Source organism: Leptonychotes weddellii, chromosome 7, assembly GCF_054177405.1.
Source record: "Leptonychotes weddellii isolate Sample4059 chromosome 7, ASM5417740v2, whole genome shotgun sequence".
Classification (NCBI taxonomy): Eukaryota; Metazoa; Chordata; class Mammalia; order Carnivora; family Phocidae; genus Leptonychotes; species Leptonychotes weddellii.
Genome location: NC_138375.1, coordinates 120,946,695 through 120,968,543, shown reverse-complemented (window position 1 = coordinate 120,968,543; position 21,849 = coordinate 120,946,695). Strand labels below are relative to the sequence as shown.

Genomic DNA, 21,849 nt, shown 5'->3' with positions numbered 1-21,849 from the left:
TATCCCTACCGTGAGCCCAGGTAGTACTGGAAATGCAGGGTGGGTGGCAAGACCTGGTCTGACAGATGACTGACTGTATTACCTTAGGCCAAGTCCCTGAAACTCTCTGAATGTCAGATTTCTCATCCTGTATAAAATGAGAGGGTAGGACTACACAATGTATAAAGTTAGCCAGTTCTAATATTCTAGAATTTCTAAGACTAAATCATACTGCTCAAATTAAAATCTAGCCAAGGGACTCACAATATCCAAATTCATTAAAATAGTTCACAAAAGAATTTCATTATAGATGAAATTACAGTGATGTGATTTTAAGAGGAAAAGGCAATTCTGTGTTTAAATGAATCTATTGCTATATTGGTTGAACTTAACTAAATATAAATAGGGATACACAATTACATTTTTAACACTTTATATAAAATGGTGAAGAGTATTATCGTTAGATGACATATCTGTCCAGTTATGTTCAGAAGTGAATTTTCTCCAAGATATTAAAACCTGATACTGTTTTACAATTTGAATTAACTCAATTGATGACAAGTGAATAACTATCAAAGGCAGCCCTCAAATATTATGAATCAATTCACTACGTGTGAAGCATTTTGAGATTCTTATACACATTTTGGAGGTTTAAATCTTTTGTTTTTCTCAAATGAAGCCTTTTTGACTAGGATAATTATTCTCTTCTCCCCCCCCACCTTAATTCTAATTTTAAACAGGTATTATTAAATCCCACTGAAATAGGCTTCATGCAGATGTATTTGTTAAAACACCCCTTTATTGACTGTGCACAGTTATTAACAATTCACATTTCACTTTATCTACTGAGTGGAAGAGCATTTATTCTTTCATTAAAAAGTTAAGCCCTTAGGGCAGCAGCAGGGATGCAGAACCTTCTTCCTATAAACTGCACTGTCCAGTGAATGTGAAAGGGCTTCCATATTAATACAAAAGGGAAAATAAATAAAACAAATGGATTTCTCCCATCCTCCATTATCTCCTTGCTGCCAATAGCCTCCTCTCATTTTATAAAATGCCAGCAGGTAAACAGTTCCCACACTGTTCCCATACTTCCATCAGTCAGAAGAATAATGTCACCATATATGGGCACCACCTAGTTCAGAACGTCTGTTAAGGCCGGGAAAGGCCATGGTCATGTCCTTAGGAAGACGCCGTCTGGACAAGAGTGGGTGGAGGCTCATGAAGTTGTCCTCCAGCTTCCAGCACCTTGCTGCTCAAGTTTCTGGAGCTGCTTTTCAAGTTTTGGGATGTCTACTCGATGCATCATCAGAAACTGGCCATTTAAATGGAAGACGGGGATGTCAAATTTATACCTTTCATACCAAGCAGAGTTTTCTGGAAGTGTGATGTCCACCTCCTGTAAAATAAACTGAAACAGAGACAGACTGAAGCTCTGTACTTTAGAGAGCACGGAATGATACAACAGCCACGATGCTAACCTGATGCCCAGACTAGCTCTCATGCTGAGGGTTTTTGCTGCTGTCTGCCTGTCTGAGGTCCCCAGTGATCTCACGTCCCCGATTTCCACAACTTGACTGATTTCATTATATTCCTTAACTCTCGGTTTTGCTATTTTGCTGTCACACCTATTACATTCAGTGTCGGGTCACTACTCCATTCCCGGTGAAATAAAATATGTCCCAACCGGGAAGCTGAGGATCAGGACAGATGTGCTTTGCATGTGAGGATGGGAAAGGCGTCATGGTTCGCTACTGGAAAACACTTCCATGGAAATGATAGAGTAAGATAAAATGAATGGGGACACAAGTTTAAAGAAAGCATGAACATTGCACCTGCTAGTTAGCTTTGATTCATATTAAGAGTCAGAGTAAGAAAACCAGTACTGCTCAGAGAAAAACACTTAGGGGTAATGAGTTTTGTGGAAATTAGCACTGAAATCTCTCTCTGAAGAACAGAAAGAAAACTTAAATGAAAAATCATTTAATCTCTTCCCAAAGAAAGGATCCAGGCAGATAATCTATATCACATATGCTATCCATTCCATATACATAAAGCACATTGCATTATGCAGGTTTCCCCTGCTTTTCGAAAGTTTGCATCAGGCCATGTGGCTGTTACGAGAGACCTACATTAGTACCTGTTTCGCTAGCTGAAAAAAAACCTGAGAAGGACTTTTGCTTTTGTGAAAATAGCATTCGGTGTTTGTTTTGCCATTCTAGAGGCAGTGCCTACCCTGAGCAGCAAGAGTGGCACCGCCAAGCTCCTTCCCTGGGAGCCTACCTGCAGCATCTCAATACCAAGGCCTTAGAGCTTTGAACTGTGTGAGCATCTGTGCTTTATCTCGGTCTATTCTGTGCCTCCGTCAGCAAGAGGTGTCCTAAAGTATCAGAAAAGCCTGAGAGAGGTTATTTTTTTGGGTCTGGGAATGATAAAAAAATTCTCCGTAAACGAATGTTACTTGCTTCTTTGCTTCACTCCACTTGGGCATATGAAGGTTGGATAGGAACGCTCTACTTTCAGGGAGAGTGGGGAGCCTGTATTACCCTGTTTTTGTAAGGCTCCAGTATTTCCTTGGCTTCATCACAAAGGGGGCATGGATCCTACGGGAAGGAAAAAATAAAGCCATTAAATTCAAGGAATGGCATGCAGCCTGACAAAAACCACAAGAAGCAGATTATACTTATTTTAAAGGACTTGTTTTTTTTTTTTTACCAGTTTAATTATACTGTTTTATTTCCAAAGCAAAACATTGCCATAGAATCTTATAAATAGCTAGTGTTTCATGGTAAATGGGCTGTCAGCATTTTTTAGTTGTTTTGTTTTGATTTTTCACCATAAATCTATTTATAGATATACATATACACACATATAATAAATTTAGATGCTTACCCTTGTTACACACGTATGTGTGTATACATTATATACATGTATGTACCTATCACATATACATGCACATACGTCTAAATGTATTACATACATGCACACATAGATACATACACATACACTACATTTAGATGCTTACATTTTTTGTCACTGACTTTATCTAATTGATATCAGGGAAGATAATTTTCATTGATTTATAGTCTCAGGGCTTTGTCCTTCCTGTGTCAGGAACACGTTTCTGGCCTGGCTGACATCACCAGAACAGCTTAAAGTCTGTTTTGAAGTGGAGGCACTGGGCTTTGCCTGCCTGTTTTTCCTCATCAGTCCACAGGAATAAACTCATTGAGATGAAGTTAGATAGTGATTGCCCCACCATCAAAAAGGGAGAAATCCCTATTTACTTCGGGTGATGACTGTACCAACTCTTTAATGGTCTGCCTGTTTTCTCATTGCAAGTGTCAGCAGTAGGCTTCCCAGGTTAATTCTCCACCCGAGGAACAAGCAAGTTTTAGTGCCGGTTGTTTATCTTCTTTAACCGTCTAGTGGAGAAGTCTTTTGAGAATGCTATGGATCTTTGGCAGATTTTAAACTCTTCTCAGCCCTAGACTCTAGGAACAGCTACTAGCTGTAGGTTCTCTTGCATGAGCTCAAAATAGACTCGCCATTACTGATGCTTATAGAAAACCTGCTTTTTAACATGACAGGAAGAGGTGAGCTGTTATGTAAAAGAAAGGCCCCTCCTCCAGTTTAACTCCCAGCTTGTTTTGAAATAAGGACCCAGATCATCAAAAGGCAGTTTTTCTTCATTAGGGTCTTTCTGGCCCTAACTTCCTGGTTCAGAGAATTAGGCTCATCATTTATTACGAGCCTCATCAAGAAACAGATTATGGATAGTCTGTGATGTTTTAAGATAATCACGTTGAAATTTTCTAAGAAAGTTTCAAAAAGTCAACAGAAGATTTTAAAAGCAAAAGCTGTTCAAACAAGAACAAGCTAAAAGTACCAAATGTACCAACATTTTGCTTTCATGGTAAAAAACTTCAGTTGAACCTAGATCAAGTTTTCTGTTTTGTTTTTGTAATCATGGACGTTGGTGCAAATTATCCTGTGTATATGTATTTTTATTAGGAAAGGTTTATCAAGTTTTAAAGAGGCCTATGAACTGTAAAAGGGTAAGACCCCGTGGTCTGGGCCATTCAAACCTCCTTCTCTAGGATTTTCCACGGCACCAGCAGACCACGTACTTACTCTATCCCTAGAATGGAATGGACATTTGTTGGGTTGGCCAGCCCACTCCCCTTTCTGGTAGCAGGAAGGCTGTGGATTTTGCCTCAGAGGAACTACTCTCAGCATGTGGCTGACTACAGCCCTGAACAAAAAGGGTAGAACACTTGACTTAGGCTGAGGCAGTCAGGTGCACTGTATCCCTCTTGGCTCAGGGATTGGCCAATCTTATTATATGCCTAATGACACAAATCAAGGATTCAATACAAATTTTAAGCTAGGAAGATTAGTGTGGCTTTTTTTTTTTTTTTTTTTTGCAGAGGTCTTCAGTTAACTGGCTGTCGTTCAAACTGAAAAATAATGCAGAATAGTTAGGCTGAGTGAGTACCACTAACCTTAAGGGATTATTTTATTTTTGTGGCTAATTCTCATATGCATTTCTCATATGTAGACACAGATGATGAATTCTTTTTATTCCATAATTTCCAACAATGCAATATATATTTATGGATATGAAAAGCAGTTTATTCTCAAGAAGAAATTCAATTTTAAAAAACTATTTTAAACTTTGTTATTAGACACCCATCAGATATTTTCAGATTGCTAAAATGCCTGCAATCTGAAAAACATTAAACAAGACAACTTTTTTTGCTTGAATTGGGAGTATTATTCACTAAGGTTAAGTCTATTACCCTGTGCTTTATTTCTTTTTTTGATTATATATCACACAAAGTAATGTTAAGTAGCAAAAGGAAATCGGTGATATTTGTATTACAAATTTCAGGGGGGAAAAGCTCTTAAAAATTTTAAACAGCTATGGCTTAAAACTCGTGTTAGGGATAAGAAAACAAGGACAGTTGTACTTGTCAATCCTTGTTATTTGTGGCTTTCATATTTGCAAATTTGCCAGTCACTAAAATCTATTTGTAACCCCAAAATCAGTATCTATGGCACTTTTGTGGTCATCTACGGACATTTGAGGACATGCACAGAGCAGTGAAAAATCCAAGTCACCCTAAGTGCACATTCCCAGCAGAGGTCAAATAAGACAATGTTCCGCCTTATTGTTTCAGGTCTCGCACTGTCAACAAGTGTCCTTTTCATGATCTACTGGGTGCCATGCTTTTTGCATTTTTGTGACTTTTGTTGACTTTGCTATTTAGAATGGTCCCCAAGCAGAGTGCTGAAGTGTTGTGTAGTGTTTCCAAGCGTAAGGAGGCTGTGATATGCCTCACGGAGAAAATACTGTGTTAGATAAACTTTGTTCAGGCATGAGATATGGCACTGTTGGCCATGAATTCGATGTTAATGAATCAACAATATATATTAAATAAAGTGTCTTTAAACAGAAACATGCCAAACAAGGCTACGTATTGATCAGCTGACAAAGATGTTGTGACCAGCAGCTCACTGGAATCTAACCCTATACCTCCCCTGGGAGCACTGTTTTAATATTCACTAATTCAGTGTTTGTGGTGACTTTATGGAACATACCCATCACAAGAATTAACTATATTTCTAAGTGATGTATTTATAAACATCATCTCTCTTCTGATAGTTCTTCCTTCCAGTGCAGGGATCGGGAGACTATTAAATATATTAGTTTACCCACTGAAACGTGTGAGCCAACGAGGCACGTGGCTAGAAACCAGAGTTAGTAACCATTGTAACTGCAACTGAAAAGTGGAGGGACAGGTCTGAGGACAGTTTATTCCATTGCTTTCCTTTCAACGTTCCCCCCCTCGCCCCCTGCCGCCACCCTTCTTAAACGTACAACTTTCTTCATTCAACAATTTAACACCTTTTGTTTCTGAAGTAGTAATTTTACTTTTTCACTCTGTACCTTTGTAAATAAGGTCAGCACAGGCAGAACGGTCTTAGAGGCGGAGAGATTTCTCATGAGGAGTTGAAGGGAGTATTTGGCAAGTTGCACGCTATTTCCTTGAAACCAGGGCATCTTAATTCTGCCAAAAGAAAAATAGACCAGTAAACTTATGTGCCCTAGATTTTGCTGTTTATAATATGAACAGTAAGCTGCAAGCCTGTGATGGAATTTGAAGACCTGAGAACTACTTCTTGGACTCCAGGAGTGTCAGAGAGGCCCAGATGTTTGGCAAGTCTCCATAATGCCTCAACATTCACTGTATTCCAAACAAAACAGAATTTAGAATGGGAAAATACCCATATTTATGGATGAGCTGTGTGCCTAATCACTTGGTTTCTGCAAGCAAACTGCATGGGTTTGTTAATTTGAATACAAAGTTAAGTTTCACCTGCAGATTGTGCCAGCATCCTGATGATTCCCTAAAATGGGGGGTGGGGGGGTTTCCTGAGATGGTTCTTATTTGCAGAGATAGCTTATCTTATTGGCAAGCATTCAACAACACACAGCCACCGTCATGGTAAAGGAACAGTAAGTAAGGAGCACAAGTCCCCAGCTGAAGGTTAAGGCTGTCACTTAAGAGATCCATGCCCCACTCTGCTGCAAAAGATGGGGAAACACAGAGCTGTGCTAAGAGGAACTATAGGGGAGAATTAGGTCGAGCTGACTTGTCAAAAGCAAAAATCTACTCAACTTCTTCAGTATTTTAAAAGGAGATTGCCATCATTTTAAAAAACATACACAAATGTACTACTGTTACTACTGGAGATACTCCAATACGAACAGCTTGGTAATAGCAGCATGTCAAACACTAGGCTTTGAAGCTCCCTCATCTTGCTTCTTTGCTCGATATAAGACAGCCTACTTATTCCTACTTATTCTACTGAGCCTCCAGCTTTGTCCTTAAAACTACAGATATGATAATTTCATTTTTAAAACACATATGCACCATTGACTTTATCATTTATCAATATTCTCAAAATGAATTCATTCTTGGGATCTTCATTTCTTAACTTTGCTGTACTTTCTCTCTCCAACTTCATCTCACTTTCCCCTCCCTTATCTTGGCAAGCTGCAGCCATAAAGATTCCCTTTCTGTTCCTTGAATACCTAAAGATAATTTCTTTATCAGGATCTCTGTACTTGCTGTCCTTCCGCATGGAAAGCTCCTAAGTAGCTTCTCCTCATTTGGCCTGGGTCATGCCTTAGTGACTACCTTACCAAGGTTGGCCAGCCCACCACACTCCAGGATCCTTAGGCCTTGCTACAGTTTTCTTTTATCTTTTACTGCTAAAATGATTTCTTTACCTCTATCCCCCTCTACTACAATGTGATTTCTATAGAGGCAGGTACTTGTTTGCCCCAGTGTCCCTGAGCATCTATAATTAAGTTGGCACATAGCAGGTATCCAGATATTCGAATATTTAAAGTATTGGAGTGAACCTTTCTCCACCTTTTTAGTCTCACCTCTAACCCTGATCACTCATTGTGCACAGTGGTCACTAACTGAGCAGAGCTCATGTCATGACTAAAGGTTAGTATTCTTCAGGGTGCCCACAAGACTGTGGGCCAGGGCCCTACAGCTGGTCCCAACCCCTTCACTACCAGCTCTGATCTCTGCCTGTTCTGCTCCACAGAGCATGACTATATTAATTACGTGCTAATCTCTAGTTCTGACTAGGCTTCTTAGGGTAAGAGTAGCCTTAAACTCATTTCAAACAGAATGATATGATTTTAGAGAAAAATACCAACCCCTGTCAAACTAGTGTAAAGACCACAGGACAAAAAGATTGGATTCTGATCTGTGAAAACAATAATCTTTCCTTCACTCTTAAACTCGTAGACTTCCACTTCTCCCTGGATCTCCCTGCTAACTAAATGATCTCGATAACGCATAAAAAGGGAATGTGATGAGCACTTTGCAAGGATCTGCTACCCACCATTATTCCAAGATGGAAAGTGGATCTAAACAATTTCACAGTATGCTGTGCTACTCTCAACTAAGTGTTAAGCCCTGGTATACACATTTTCCATAAATTGAGCCGAATCAGCAACTCCAATAGGTGAATGTGGTCGGAGACAACAGCTTCTAAGCATGGCTTTGTCTACCCAGGATATAAATGAGGGGGGAAGGTAGAATATTAGCCATTTTTACACTAGGTAAAAATTTCTGCATCCTTGGTTTTGGGAAAGCCCTATAACCACAGTGGCACATCTTCCTAGGGAATAGAATTAAAGGAGCTGTACTATATGGGAGAAAGCAAACAAAAAGATTAGTTTCGTTAAAGACAGAAAGATAGTTCTTGGAAATGAGAAGGATTGGGCCATTTATGGCAGTGACCTAAGACAGCCACCAGGATAGTGAGCCGCAGCTACATGCTTTTGGTGGAGGGATTTAAGGTTTATTGATGTCTGGCTGGTAAGGAAAGGAGAACTTACTGCTTCTACCTAGCTGAGTTGAGACTGGGGTGTTAAGGCTTTAAAAAAAAAATTCACATTCACAAAGGAAATCTGCTTCAGTATTTCCAACATGACAAAACACAGCATGTGGTCTTGGTTGCACCCAAGACAAATAAAACCTGTCATAGTAAACAGAGTTGCTACTCATTCCAGATTTGCTGGAATATTTGTTCATCTAACCCAGAGAGCTGAGTCTTCAGTGATGCTGCAACCATTCTGTTTAAAATTAGTTCTCTTTCCACTGTTAGTCTCCACTTCTACCTTTTCCCATGTATTTAATCACTTAAACATGGCACATTTGTTTATGGAGAAACGCATTAGCATTATGCAGTTTTACTACCTGCATATTTTCCAAATGTCCTAAGGCACATGCATTTTACCACATTGTTAAATGAACTTCTTTCTTAGAAGCATTGTATTAGAGTATTATATTAGAGTATGATATTTAAGAAGCTCCCTATACCTCTTCTAGGCAGAAATAACATCTGAAGGCTAAAATCCTGAACACTGGAGTCCACTTAGTTCTAGAAATAAATGAAAAGAATACACTCCCACTGCAACTGTATCACACTCTTCTTGGAATATTTTATCAACTCTGTAAACCCTGACACTATTGCTGTCAATGTCACATTCACTGAATCGTGCCTTCTTGAAGCAAAATCTTAGTAACAGGCTACCCTGTCAATGTGACATTTTCATTAGTTCTATTATTGTTTGAGCAGTATCTCAGCATTATAAAAAAAAAAATACTCTGAAAGGTGGTTTCCGCCTGTTAGCTCATGACTTGGGAGAGGACGCCGCCTTTTGGATTATGTCATTGAATTGAGTCATGAAACTTGTGTCCTTACTACGCACAGACACAATTTTATCCTTTGTATTTTGTTACATGCCTCTGTGATATGAGCAAAAAGAGCTGTGTTCATAATATCAAAGAAGCACAATTGGGTCACCTTTGTCACAGAAAAAAAAAAAAAGAAAAAGTAAAAGGCATAAGACTGGATTTAGAATGTGCCTAAAACAAATTCCAGAGCCTAACAATAAAGATGGTGACTCCTGCTGTTTCACGTCCACTGCTGCTCAGAGGCGTGGATCAGCCTGACAGAGAAAGGGAATGCTGGCTTTTCAACAAACTGAGGCTGACTCCAGTGGTCTTTATGGCAGAATCAAATACAACATGGGGGAGGACTGATTGGACCCATTCAGCCCTCCTTGAAGCAAGATACGGAAGATAACTTAACTTTATAGCATTTTCCTTGTGAGGCACTCAAGGGCATACCATTAAAGCAACTGATTACAGTACAGAAAGAAGCCAGGGTCGTTTGAGCCTTTATTAAGGATTATTCATTTCTTGCATGAGGAGCTGCTCAGACTAGGGCTGCATATCACTTATGTAGGGCCCCTGGATTCTTCAAACACTGTGTGTGTCTGATTAGAAGGGAAACAACATTGTTCTCGCCTGAGCAGAGAAACTGACCTTCACTGACCAGAATTTTTATTCATACAAAAATCCTTTGGCACGCAGAATCTCCAAACTCACATGATCCCTCATCAGCAAGCTGCAGTGTTAGTTCATGTGCAAAATGAAGAAGTCTGTATAAGCCCAGGTACTGCCTTGGTTATTAACAGGTAATGTTGGAGCTTCTTCACAAGAGTATAATGTAAATTTAATGCTGAGCTGACATTAACCAAACACTATTACAGTAGCTCTTGCTGAACGTGTGTTCCATGAGGAGGCTCAGGGCTTCTGTTTAGTCATTTGTGCCATGTGAGATGTTAAGCCCTCATTTCACATTCATTACCATCTAAGTTAATGTTCCTTTTTTTACCCAAGTGACTAGAAACACTCATGTGTGCGCACGCATGCGCACACACACACACACACCACCTCTACTGGGAACAAAAGCCCATCATTTTAGATTACTGAAAGTTTATGTAATGAGATGACGTTGCTCTTAGCAGACTTGTCTGGGTCACTGGGCTCGACTTAACGCAGGGAAACAGGGACACATGCTGCCTCCCCGGTGCCCCTCTGTGTCCAAACCTCCACCTCTCCCAAACAAGTGGGAGCCTAGCCTGGGATTTGGGTGACAAGGAGAAGCAGCATAAAGGGACATCACCAAAGCTGAAAATGAAGCAGATACTATAAGGTGTCAACTCCAAAGAGCTAAGCAGGGCAAGAATGAGGCTACAGAATAGAAATGGGGAGTGGGACCCTCACTCACTGGCATGGGTGGGATCGCGGGTGCTTTTCCAGCTCCGCAGCCTCAGCAGCCAGAGGACCAGGCCAGGGGAACTGCCTGAGAGGTGGAGCCAGCCGAGACGAGATGTTGCAACAAAGATCCAAGCTAACCACTCACCTGTAGGCCCACTTGTACATGGTGTCATGCTCAGCTTCATTCTTTTCTTCTTTATTTAAATTGAGGTATAATTAACATAACATTTTAATTAGTTTCAGGTGTACAAACATAATGATTTGATATTTATATATATTGTGAGACAATCACCATAGCTTCATTCTGACCATGGAGCTGGACTGCTGATTTGATCCCACATAACACATGAAACCATGAGTAGCCCTACATCATGCCCCAGACCTGGGGAGCAAGAAGCAGCTTCTCATACCACACATCCACCTCACTCCCTATAGCTTCTATTTCCGGATTTCAGTGCCAACAGGCTCACCATACAGGGGGCCAGAGAAGGCAGTAGAAAATCAGTCCCAGAAAGGAATGACTGGTCACATGAGTGCCTAGGAACAAAACCCCATTTTCTTTCCCTTCAAATTATTACCATGACAGTGGGATTTCCCAGTATCTGGATGTCTCTATTCCACTGTCTATACTCAATGGTGCTACGTTAATTTGCATTCAACACTGTTCTGTTAAGTTCTTTAATTGTTTGAAGGGTGGGCCTTGCCAATGCACTAAGATTATAATTTCACTGAAGTTATTCAAATCTACCACTTAACATGTGTGTTCTGTCTCTGTATCCCACCTCCTTCAAATTCTCAGTAAAATTAAGCCATTTTTTTTTCTTCATCCTCTTTGGTGTTTAGCCCATTTTTTTCCCTCCAAATAAAACTCTCACATGGAGAAGTCACCTCCACATACTAGATGCAAGCAACAGGAATAATAGAGGGATATACTTCAGTGGATTCAGGAGAAGGGAGTTAAATTCTTAACTGAAACAATATAAATACTGGAGGGATTGCAACCAGGACATCCAATGGGCACCTTTAAATGCTGTAAGAGAAAGGAAGAGAAGAATACTGTGGGCTGAGATCAGAGGTGGTTTCACAAGAGTAGGATCCCAAATCATCTAGGATTTGGGTATGTCCAAAAAAGGGGAAACATTCCAAAGCTGGCATGAGACACAAAGGTGTTGAAGTAGGAGCGCCGTGGTCTGTCTGATGGGAGGCACTGAAGGGTTTTGAACAAGAGAGTGTTGTGATAAAAGTGATGTTTTGGAAGACTGATCTAGCAGCAGCATGCAGGATAGACATCAGAGGAAAGGAGAATGGAACGTGGGAAAGAATTAGAGGTCATTTAGAACAGCCTAGGTGTGGGAGGAGAGTCATCCATTTATTCCACAATTATCTGATGTTTTCCATGTGTTAGGGGCTCTTATAGGTGCGGGGTGCAGTGGTGACCAGGAAAGCAAGGTACCTGCCCTCCTGGGGTCCATATTCCAGTGACATTAAGTCAAACAATGTCAGAGAGTGACAAGTAGAGGAGAGGGAGTAAGACAAGGTGGTGTGATGGTGACTGAGGCAGGTCCTTGAAATAAGTACTCTGAGCAGGTGTAGTAATAAAGTTAAGGCTGAGACTAAAGGCTGAGAAGGTGCAAAAATCTGAGGTAGGAACATTTTGGAGAGAGGAATAGTAAATGCAAAGGCTTTAAGGTGAGGATAACCTGAACTTGCTGGAAGAAACAAATAGGATCATGTGGCTGGAGCACAGTAAACAAGGGGAACAGTGGCCGGTGACAGGGCTCAGCAATCGTCTGTGGGGGTCACATCACGTAAGTCTTCACAGGCCATGTTGAGGTTTTAATGACAATTAGATTTAGAAGAAGGAAGTGATATGATCTCATATATATTCTAAAAGACTACTTTAGCTGCTGTGTAAAGAATGGATTGCGGGTGTGGGGGGCAGGGACCCCATTAGGGGGCCACTGCAGTAGTCAAGGTAAGAAAGGATGGTGCTGTGGACAAGGACAGAAACGGGGCCAACAGAACTTGGCCATGAATTGGATATGAGGAATTGAAGATGCAGTGAAGACAATTCCAGTTTTGGCCTTGAGCCTCTGGTGGGTGGCAGTGCCATTTACTAAAATGAGGACAACTGAAGCAGGAATAGATTGAAGAGTGTGAGGGACCGGTTAGGAACAAGTTGGAGCTCATGGACAGAGTGGCATATACAGGTTTGGTATTTAGGAGAGGAGCTAGGGCTGAAGATAACAATTTGAGACTCCATCAGTTTAGGAACTGTATTTACAGCTATGAAACCAGATGAGATAATGTAAATAATACAGAAAAAGAAAAGGGCCCAGGACAGATCTCTGAGGCAATCCAACGTTTAGAACTTCTGTAGAGAGGAGCCAGCAAAGGGGGCAGAAGGAAAGGATGGTGAGGTACAATGGAAACGAGGAAGGTATGTCATCACAGAAGCCAAGGGGAGAAAATGCTTCCAGAATGGGAACGGGGCTGGTCGAAGAATCTACCACAAATCAGATGGGATGGGTCTGAGGTTGCCTGAAAACAATGAAATCTTCTAACCGAGGCCTACCCCTAAAGTGAACTACCTGTCTGGTTCTTACCTAAAATAACATCTTAACTAAAAGTGGTTATTTCTAGTGAGGATGGAGGCAGTGGGTTGGAGAAGAGTGAAGGCAAAAGTTGATTGGGTATCTTCAAAAGAGATAATAAATGTAAAAATCTCTGTATCAGTTACAAAGCAGAATAGAGAAATCAGCCTTAACTTTATTACTAAAATAATGCTAAAAGTAAGGTATTCTTATTAATAATTATGATGATAAGGAGCGCCAGAGTGGCTCAGTCATTTGAATGTCCAACTCTCGATTTCGGCTCTGGTCATGATCTCAGGGTCATGGGATCGAGTCCTGCATCAGGCTCTCTGCTCAGCAGGGAGTCTGCTTGAGATTCTCTCTCTCAAATAAATAAGTAAATCTTTAAAAAATTAATGATAATGATGATTCTGTTGACTGAAATGTGCTTTTACTGGCCTCAAAAGTAAGATTTAAATCTCTACTATAGCAGTCTCAGAAATAGGGAATTGCAAAACTGAAAAATATTTCAAACAGAAGTAGCTGAAAATTTCAGACTATGGGTATTACTTAAATAGGAATTTCTAAGACAGGATATCGCTGATTAAAGAAGCAGCATATTTATCTTCTACTCAAGATGTCACTAAGTCCAGTTGAGACTGGATATCTAGACCTGCTAATACCTTGGCACCCAGTATTGGCTTAGCTTCCTCAGGCTTCAGAAAATTACAGAACAGGACACTGAAATCTAGTTTTCGAGTCGAGGTTTCCCTTTGATAGGTTTTGGACAAAGGCCACTTTCCTTCCAGTTGCCCTTCCCAATACCTGCCATTATATTTTCAAAGATTAAAAAATTCATCTATTTTACCAGTTGAGGACAACAACCCATGTATATCAAACAAGCTGCCTAGGTAATGGTAAAGTTGGATTTTATTGATTGTCTTTCAAGACAACTGGTTCCAAAATAATTCTGAATAACTTGTGTAGAGAGGTCAAAATAAATGTAATGTAAATGTAAATAAACACAGCTCCCACTAAGTCATCAGCCAGGGGAATTAAGCACCAATGGGATAATTCCTCATTTAGAGTTTCAGAGTCACTCTTCAAAGAGTTTCAGTTGGAATTCAGCATGTTTGAATTCCTGGGTGCATTTTTGGGTGAGGATTTTATAAATATACACCCCAAAGACAGGCAACTGCCACTGGTTAATTCTAAAATGCTGGGCAGTTCCTCATCTGCTTAAGCTTCAGCTTCATCAACTGGACAACAGAAATGCTAGCCCTTGTCCTGTTCTCTCATTTTGCAGAGACAGGGAGAAACTGTGCCCACAGGCTTTGATGTCAAATGTCCTGCTTATCAGAGAAGGGGCATCACACACTGAAGAAATGTCATGGCAATAACCCAGGGCTTTGAAAGGCCCCAAAGAATCTGAAGTCATTTGTAACTGTAGGAACCTAAAATGCTAAACCATTTAAAGAGGACCAAAGTTCACGCAGAGAACCAGACAGGTGTAAAGGTGCTTGTTCACTGCACACTTGCTTCTCCAGCTCCTCAGTCATAACCGGAAGCCCTGGCATCTGAAAAGACCCAGTAGAGGAGGTGACATCAGCGTTGCCAGGCACTCATCTTGCAATGTTTGAACATCTGAGATGGAAAAGCGCCTCCAAAGGGGAAGAATGATGTCTTTTTCTCTTACTGTTTGACACATTTTAAAAAAATAATTTTTAATGACAGACCCTCATCATCCCTGCATTCTTCTCCACATCCCCAAGCACCCCTGTGTTTGCCTCCCAAGCTGACAAATGTCAAGTGGAAGGGGAGAGGAATCTTTAGTGTAAACAAGAGTTTGTTTTAGAATCTTTGGACCTTAGCAGTCACACTTTCCAGATCATTGCTTTAGAAGAGTCTGCTCAGTAATGGGGTTGGTACACATGAAAATGTCAGGGGAGGATTTCCAGAAAAACATTCAGCTGAGAGAAGGAAAATGAAGATGCTAATCGGAAACAGTAGTGTACTCCTACTATACATTCCCTCTAGCACCCCGGGCGTCCAAAGGGGATTCTGGACTACTTTCTGTTAACACAGTAGGGCTAGCACACACTGCACCCCTCCTCTCATCCCAAAGACACTGACTCAGCATCTGGCCTGGAGCCAGAGAGGCATATTCTGAATTCAGAGTGTGCAACAATGTTCAGTACAATTAGGACATAATGGCTGCAAAGCTGTTCCTGAGAGCCAAGAAAACCTGAATAATGTGGTTGGGTTATATCATACATGAGGGCTTAATAGAGTTTAAAAACCAATTTGAAAATTCCTTCATTCCATAAAGATGGCATTAAGATGAGGGCAAAATCATTCTAGTTCAAGGGCTGGGAACAAAGTGCATAAGGACTTATGCTGACTCCTTTCCACATTATCCTTCTTAACCAAAATGACCCATCCCCTTTGAAGATATCTCTGATACTTAATGCTGACCCAGAAAGAAGGCAATTTCATTAAAACATCTTAGTTTTATTGTACCCAGCTAGTAATGCCAGTTTCCTTGCTATTTACAAAGCACACAGTCCCATTTCCAAAAACAACTATTTGCAATTCAAAATCCATCCACCCAGGCAAGGTCTTCCATTCATCACTAATACCCCACCATTTCCAATTCATCTTGCCAAAGAGACGAATTTATCTTCATGACCACACAACACCTGAAAGATGTTTCATTCATTTTTAGCCATTTTGTAGCAAATGACTCTGGAAACTTTGAGTTACTGAATTTGAGCATTTTCTTGGACTTGTGATACCAACAATACCGAGGCCTGCTCAATCTGAACGTTGGGAACATGTTCTCTTGAGCCATGCACCGACAACCCTCAGTGATGTCAGATTCTACAATCCTCTGGATCCCATTCTGTTACTTAACATCTTTCATGGGATATCTTAATATTTTGGAACTGGAGGTGACTTCAAAGGTCCCCTTGCTTTATGGATAAACTAATGTTTACCTGAAACCTTTCATACTGCATTTTTCGGTTCATCTTTCTATATTTTCTCCTTGAACAATGGCTTATTTTATATACATAATGAGACCAACACAGAATTTTCAGAACTAGAAAGGATCTCCATGTTCAACCTCCTTTCTTCCAAAAAAAAAAAATCTCAGAAAGCTTTAAAACATAAATCCTCATAGTATACCAAACAACTGATAACACATTATGTTTAAGGCTTAATTTAAGGATGGAGAGTGAGGAAAGCCTCTGCTTCAGACAGCAGAATTCTTTTATTTTAAGAATGAGGTTCTGGTTTCTAAATCTAAGAAGATACAGATTAATTTCATTTTTGAACCTGGAGAAATAGGGCTGAACTTAGATCTTTTTTTTTTTTTCCCACTCTTACGTCCTAGGCTGCCCCAGCTGACTGAATTTCTATTAGATAACACTATCCTTTCTCTTGGCTGACTGGAAGAACTACGTGTTTTAAAAAGTAAAGAGTTAAAAAAAAAAAATCAAATAACTCAATCTCACGTCCTTCCTCCTGACTAAACTAGAAGCCATTTCCCCACGATTTCATTCTTATTGCACGTGTGAAACCCCAAACCCGGCATTAGAGTAACTGAATGCATCAACCAGCTAGAGTATGCACATGTTATGAAATACGAAAAAGTCCAGGAACAAAGAGAGGAAGTTCATTTGTTTCCAGAAGTAACATTCTGGTTTCTGCTGCAGTCCCACCAGCAACAGAAGGAAGCAGTGTATCCCACAGGCCTGCCCCATTACAACACAAAAAGCTGTCAACTTTGAACTCCTTGGGAAGTTTTAGCAAAGTAGAAAAGATGATAGTGGCTTTCTTTCAATATTATTTGGGCAACCTAGCCTTAAAAGAGGGACCAGACATAGATTATCTATCCTTAAGGAAGGACCAAATGAAGATATTAGTGACCTAAGTAAACTCGTAATTTGGTATACCTTCAAAAGGACAGTCTTCAAATATTTGCTCAACAAGTCTTCGGGTGAGGAGTTGAGCATGGCAGGCCTGGATGGAGGGGGACAGGGCTCGTGGAGCCTTTCAGCTTGCTTATTCCGTTAAACACAACCAAGGCCCTATAGCTAATCAGGTCATATCTCCTTGGAAGGCAGTTTGGTAACTGCCTATAGATTCTCAAATGTGCACTTCTCTGCTCCAAGCTGTTGATCAAGGCATTAGTAGCCGCAGTATTTAAAACTGCATCTAGGAAGCTCTTGAAAGGTTATTGTTTTATATAATCCTTTTCTCTACCTCTTGCATTCCCAATGATGTTATAGATCCAATCGCCCTTCAGGGACACTGTCTTTTCATTTCCATAACATGCACTGTGCCAGGTATCAGAAATATAAGAGTGATTAAGATCCTTTCCCTGCCCTTCAGGACCTCACACCTTGGGCAGAAGAAAAATTTACAAACAATACAATACTGCAGTGGTGAAGACTGCAGCAGTAAAATGGTTGTTACCAGATACTAATGGTGAAACGCTCTGAAATCATGGGAGATGGATATCTTCTTAAAATAGAAGGTATTTTGAATTTTGCCTCTATCTCCAGAAACCTTATCTTTGGTAAGGATTAGAATAAAAAAGAGTGATGTTTCCATGCCTCCAGGCTCCTGTAACTGTAACTGGAATGTTAGGGATGTGGGATAATGATCTATGAGAAACTTAGCCCAAACATTTGATTTTGCGTATTCTTTCTCAAATGATTTTGTCCCTGAACTTGCTATGTGATACTACTAGGGGAAGGATGAAGGAAGCCTGCCTAGTCTGTGCTACCTGTCTGGATCCCTGGATCCAGATGGTTTCTCCCCTTCAAAATAATTGCAAACAAGATTAAAACTGCATGCAGGAACTATCCCAGCTGGCTTCTGGCTTCCCCTGATGTACACTCCTTGAATAAAGCAGTGGCAAAATTAGATTTAAAATAAGGAACATAAAAAACCTTAGTACTTGTACCATATTACCTCAAGGTCCTGCTACGTGCGAAACCCCAAACCCGGCATTAGAGTAACTGAATGCATCAACCAGCTAGAGTATGCACATGTTATGAAATACAAAAACTTAAAAAAAATAACTTATTTTGAAGGCATATCTCCACATTGCCTCCAGGTACTTAAAAGTACAACAGAGCCAGGCATCTGGAATAAAATAGAAATACAGTCCAATAAATTCCCGAGTTGGAAAATCCTCATTTCTATTACCTCACCTGCCATCAATCCATTTAAATAAAACCACATAGCCACATTTTCCTCTAGTGAAGGAGACCAAAAAATATTGATTCTTCCTCAGCAGGCAGCCACGACTGACCACAGCAAGTATGACGAAAGAACATTTGGGGAGTCTGCCTGTCTAAAGCACCAGCCCCACCAATCTTAATTTTTCACAACCGGAACTTTCTGGTTCCATGCAATTCTTCAGCAGAATGGGACCCAGGTTATTACGCTATGACATTTCACACAGAACCATGACAGTTCTGCCTTACCCTGATGTTACCACGATCACTCAATTATTCCCAGGGGAGACCTTTTTTTCCCAAGTGTTCCAAATCTCAGTGTATACAGCTCCAAATATTGGTAGAGAGTTTCATATGCATTTTCATAAGCTATTCTTCATATAATTACTAAATGAGGAGACTGTGGCCTGTAATAGCTACCTCATCTTGTACAGTGCCATGCACACTGAGACATGGTTCCAGTGGCTGCTTCACCAAGGCAATGTGTAGTTACAGAAGCCCTGCTTATGCTGGGAAATGTGCTAGAAAGCGTTGGGGGTATAACAGGTCCTAGACACTATTCCTATCCTGGAGGAGCTTATAGCTTGGGGTGTAGCTGGGCCATACTGTGTGTGTTTTTTGTAATATATATATATATAGTGTGTGTGTGTGTGTATATATATACGGTGTATATATAAAAAAATATATATTTAAAGTGCCCTGCAATATGAAGTACTGTATGAAATAACATTAAGAAACAAGAACAAAGACCATCCTGGCAAAAACCTTGTTAAGACAGCATTAGAAACAGGCACTTGCCTATTCCCGTTAGTAATTTCGCCGGGACTTCTTTACCTCTGGACTTATTAAATATTGTATGAGCTGGTATTTATCAGGGGTGACCGACAAGGCTAAGTATTTGTTGAGAACTGTAGCGTCCCTGATTTGTCGTCACACTGTTCACCATCCAGGGGACTGCTTTTGCCAGGAAAGCAGAGAGGAGGTCCAGAAAGCCCCGGGACTCCCAACGTTTCCTACAGCACGTTTCCAACCTTTTCACCCCCAATTAAAGGTCAACATGGTTGCTCAAAAATATTTATTTAAAAAGGCAGTCATCTCAGCGGGCTGCCAATTGAGATTATATTGCCACTTCACAGAATTCAATTAAACCCGGGACGGGGCATCTGTGAAAAACTGGAAGAAGCGTGAAACTGAGATGTTCTCTGCTTCCTCTTAAAAAACTGCCTTTTCCCGCTCGTTATTCTGTTCACTTCCCAGAGCGCCATTGCTCTCGCCGCACGCACGCGCGCGCGCGCACACACACAAACACACACGTGCAGACACACAAATGCCTAGAATCTCCCCCCGGAGGTTCATGGATTTATGGCTCCCGGTTTAATTAAATTCCCTCTAACGACAATCGAAATTGGCAGCGTGTGGCCCAGCGAAGGGTTCGCGTGCCCCGCCTCCCGCCCGCGCGCCGGCTCCGGGCGGCGACCAGAGCTCCCACCCGCCGCCACCAGGCCACCCGCACCCACCTGAGCCGCCCGCCGCCTACGTCGCCGCTTCCGCCCGGAGCCCGGCACTTCCGCCCGAGCCGGCCCGGCGCCCGCCCAGTACCTCGCACTTCCGCCCCGGCCCGCCGCCCCTTGGGGTGCTTCCCGGGATCTCACCGCCTGGGCTGTTTTCTTGGGAAAAGACAGACGCAAAAACCAAGGCCAAATGTTTAAAAAAAAAAGAAAAGGGACCGGCCCGTTTGGGGACCACTTAATAAGGAGCCACGTTTGAAAATGTGCAGTTGAGGCTCTTCTAACTCATCGCTTTCATTCACTCATTCATTCAATGTTGACTGCCTTGTTCCCTGGGTCCCGGCTGAGGTAGGTTATGGGGAACAAGATGATGAGTGAAACTGGCAGCTGTATACCGTCCCCAAAGTGGCAGTCACACATCAGGAAGTTATCCTTTAAGTAGGCCGTGCGTTGAGTGAGTTAAGTGCATTGAAAGGGAAGGAATGTGAACCCATGAAAAGATGGAAGTGATCTACTTGAAGAGGTAGCTTCTGGGTTGGGATGTGAAACGCCGGGTCGGACAGGGACAGAGCTCTCTAGGCCTGCAGAAGAGAGACTGGAGGGAGCCCGGCACCAGCAATGCACAGAAGACTAACTAGTATGGCTGAGGCATAGAGGGAGTGGGGAGAGAGGTGAAAACAGGCTGCATAGGGTAGGCAGGAGCCAGGCTGGTTTTGTGCTAAGGACAGCTGGAGGAATTTTTGTTGTACTCTGTTTTTGTTTGTATGTGGGAAGGGGGTTGAACTGACTGCCTTTCCATATGGAAAGGATCACTCATCTTTGGGAAGGAGATGAAAGGGGTTGGGGTAGGTGAGAGCAGAATGCCAGCTGGGAAGGCAGGAGGCCTCTAAGTAGTCCAGAGCTGAGATGTGGGGGCTTGAATGGTGGTACTCTGAATAGAAAATGATACCTAATAAGAAGAGCAATGCTCAAAGCTAACATGGGTTGCTCACATCAGCTTTATACTCATTAGCTTGCTTAATCTTGAGAACCATCCTTTTAATCATTATTGGTACCATTTTGCAGATGAAAAAATAATTAATAACTTGCCCTAATCTCAGAGCTAGAAAATGGCAGAGATGGGACCCCCATCTCATCCCGTCTGATACCAGTATCTAAGAGCTTACTGCTATACATACTCAATATGTATTTAGTGATTTTATTTTATTTTTTAAAGATTTTATTTATTTGAGGGAGAGCAAGAGAGAGCAAGCACAGAAGGAGAGTGGGAGGGAGAAGCAAACTCCCTGCTGAGCAGAGAGCTCAATCCCAGGACCCCAATATGTCGACCTGAGCGGAAGGCAGATGCTTAACCAACTGAACCATCCACGCACACCATGTATTTAGTGATTTTTTTAAAAAGATACAAGACAAACCAAGGTCAGGGATGTATCCCCTAAACAAACCACACTGATGTTGTGATATTGTTGGAAGACGCATCTAGAAAGTAGAGTTTTCAAATGTGTACTTTATCACTACAGCATTTGCTGATAGCAAAAGAGGGGAATTTGTGACTGTCAATAGACTACCTATGATTATTTTTGAGTTGATACACCCTGATAAGACCTAATCCCTTTCGGGGGTTGGGGGGAGAAAAAAGTACACTCCACTTAACAGTTGCTGATATAATATTTTTAAAGAAGTTATCTTGAGTCTACTTGTAAACACCTTAATGGAACATGCGTAACTCACATTTTATGTGATGGAAAAGCTTCCTAGGAATGCAACTTCAAATCACCTTCCACATCTTATTTCTTATTGGAAAACAAAATAAATCGGATTTATGAAACCTGATTTCATCCACTGAAGGAAAAGAATGACTTTACCAAAGGCCAAC

The 21,849-nt window shown here is 41.2% G+C and overlaps 2 protein-coding genes across 3 annotated transcripts in view; one reads left to right on the top strand and one right to left on the bottom strand.

The window, feature by feature from the left end:
- Nucleotides 1-21,849, top strand: part of MEGF10 (multiple EGF like domains 10) — a 349,303-nt gene that overhangs the window by 20,896 nt on the left and 306,558 nt on the right. The gene's annotated exons all lie outside the window — the stretch shown is intronic.
- C7H5orf63 (chromosome 7 C5orf63 homolog) lies at nt 759-20,137 on the bottom strand. Of its 2 annotated transcripts, none has more exons than XM_081827141.1 (4): nt 20,065-20,137; nt 5,933-6,053; nt 2,526-2,582; nt 759-1,390 (listed from the first exon to the last, which is right to left on the bottom strand). In XM_081827141.1, the coding sequence occupies exons 2-4, from the start codon at nt 6,044-6,046 to the stop codon at nt 1,199-1,201; spliced, it is 363 nt and encodes a 120-aa protein (XP_081683267.1). In that variant the 5' UTR covers nt 6,047-6,053; nt 20,065-20,137; the 3' UTR covers nt 759-1,198. The 2 variants fall into 2 exon arrangements, with proteins under 2 accessions (XP_081683267.1, XP_006747920.1); XM_006747857.3 differs by having other exon boundaries at nt 19,983-20,127.

Coding starts and splice junctions, on each gene's coding strand:
- C7H5orf63 (XM_081827141.1), bottom strand. CDS start 6,046: ATGCCCTGGTTTCAAGGAAATAGCGTGCAACTTGCCAAATACTCCCTT. Junction 2,583..5,932: donor TGCTGACCTTATTTACAAAG/GTACAGAGTGAA, acceptor TCCTTCCCGTAG/GATCCATGCCCCCTTTGTGA. Junction 1,391..2,525: donor TGGAGCCTTACAAAAACAGG/GTAATACAGGCT, acceptor TCTCTGTTTCAG/TTTATTTTACAGGAGGTGGA.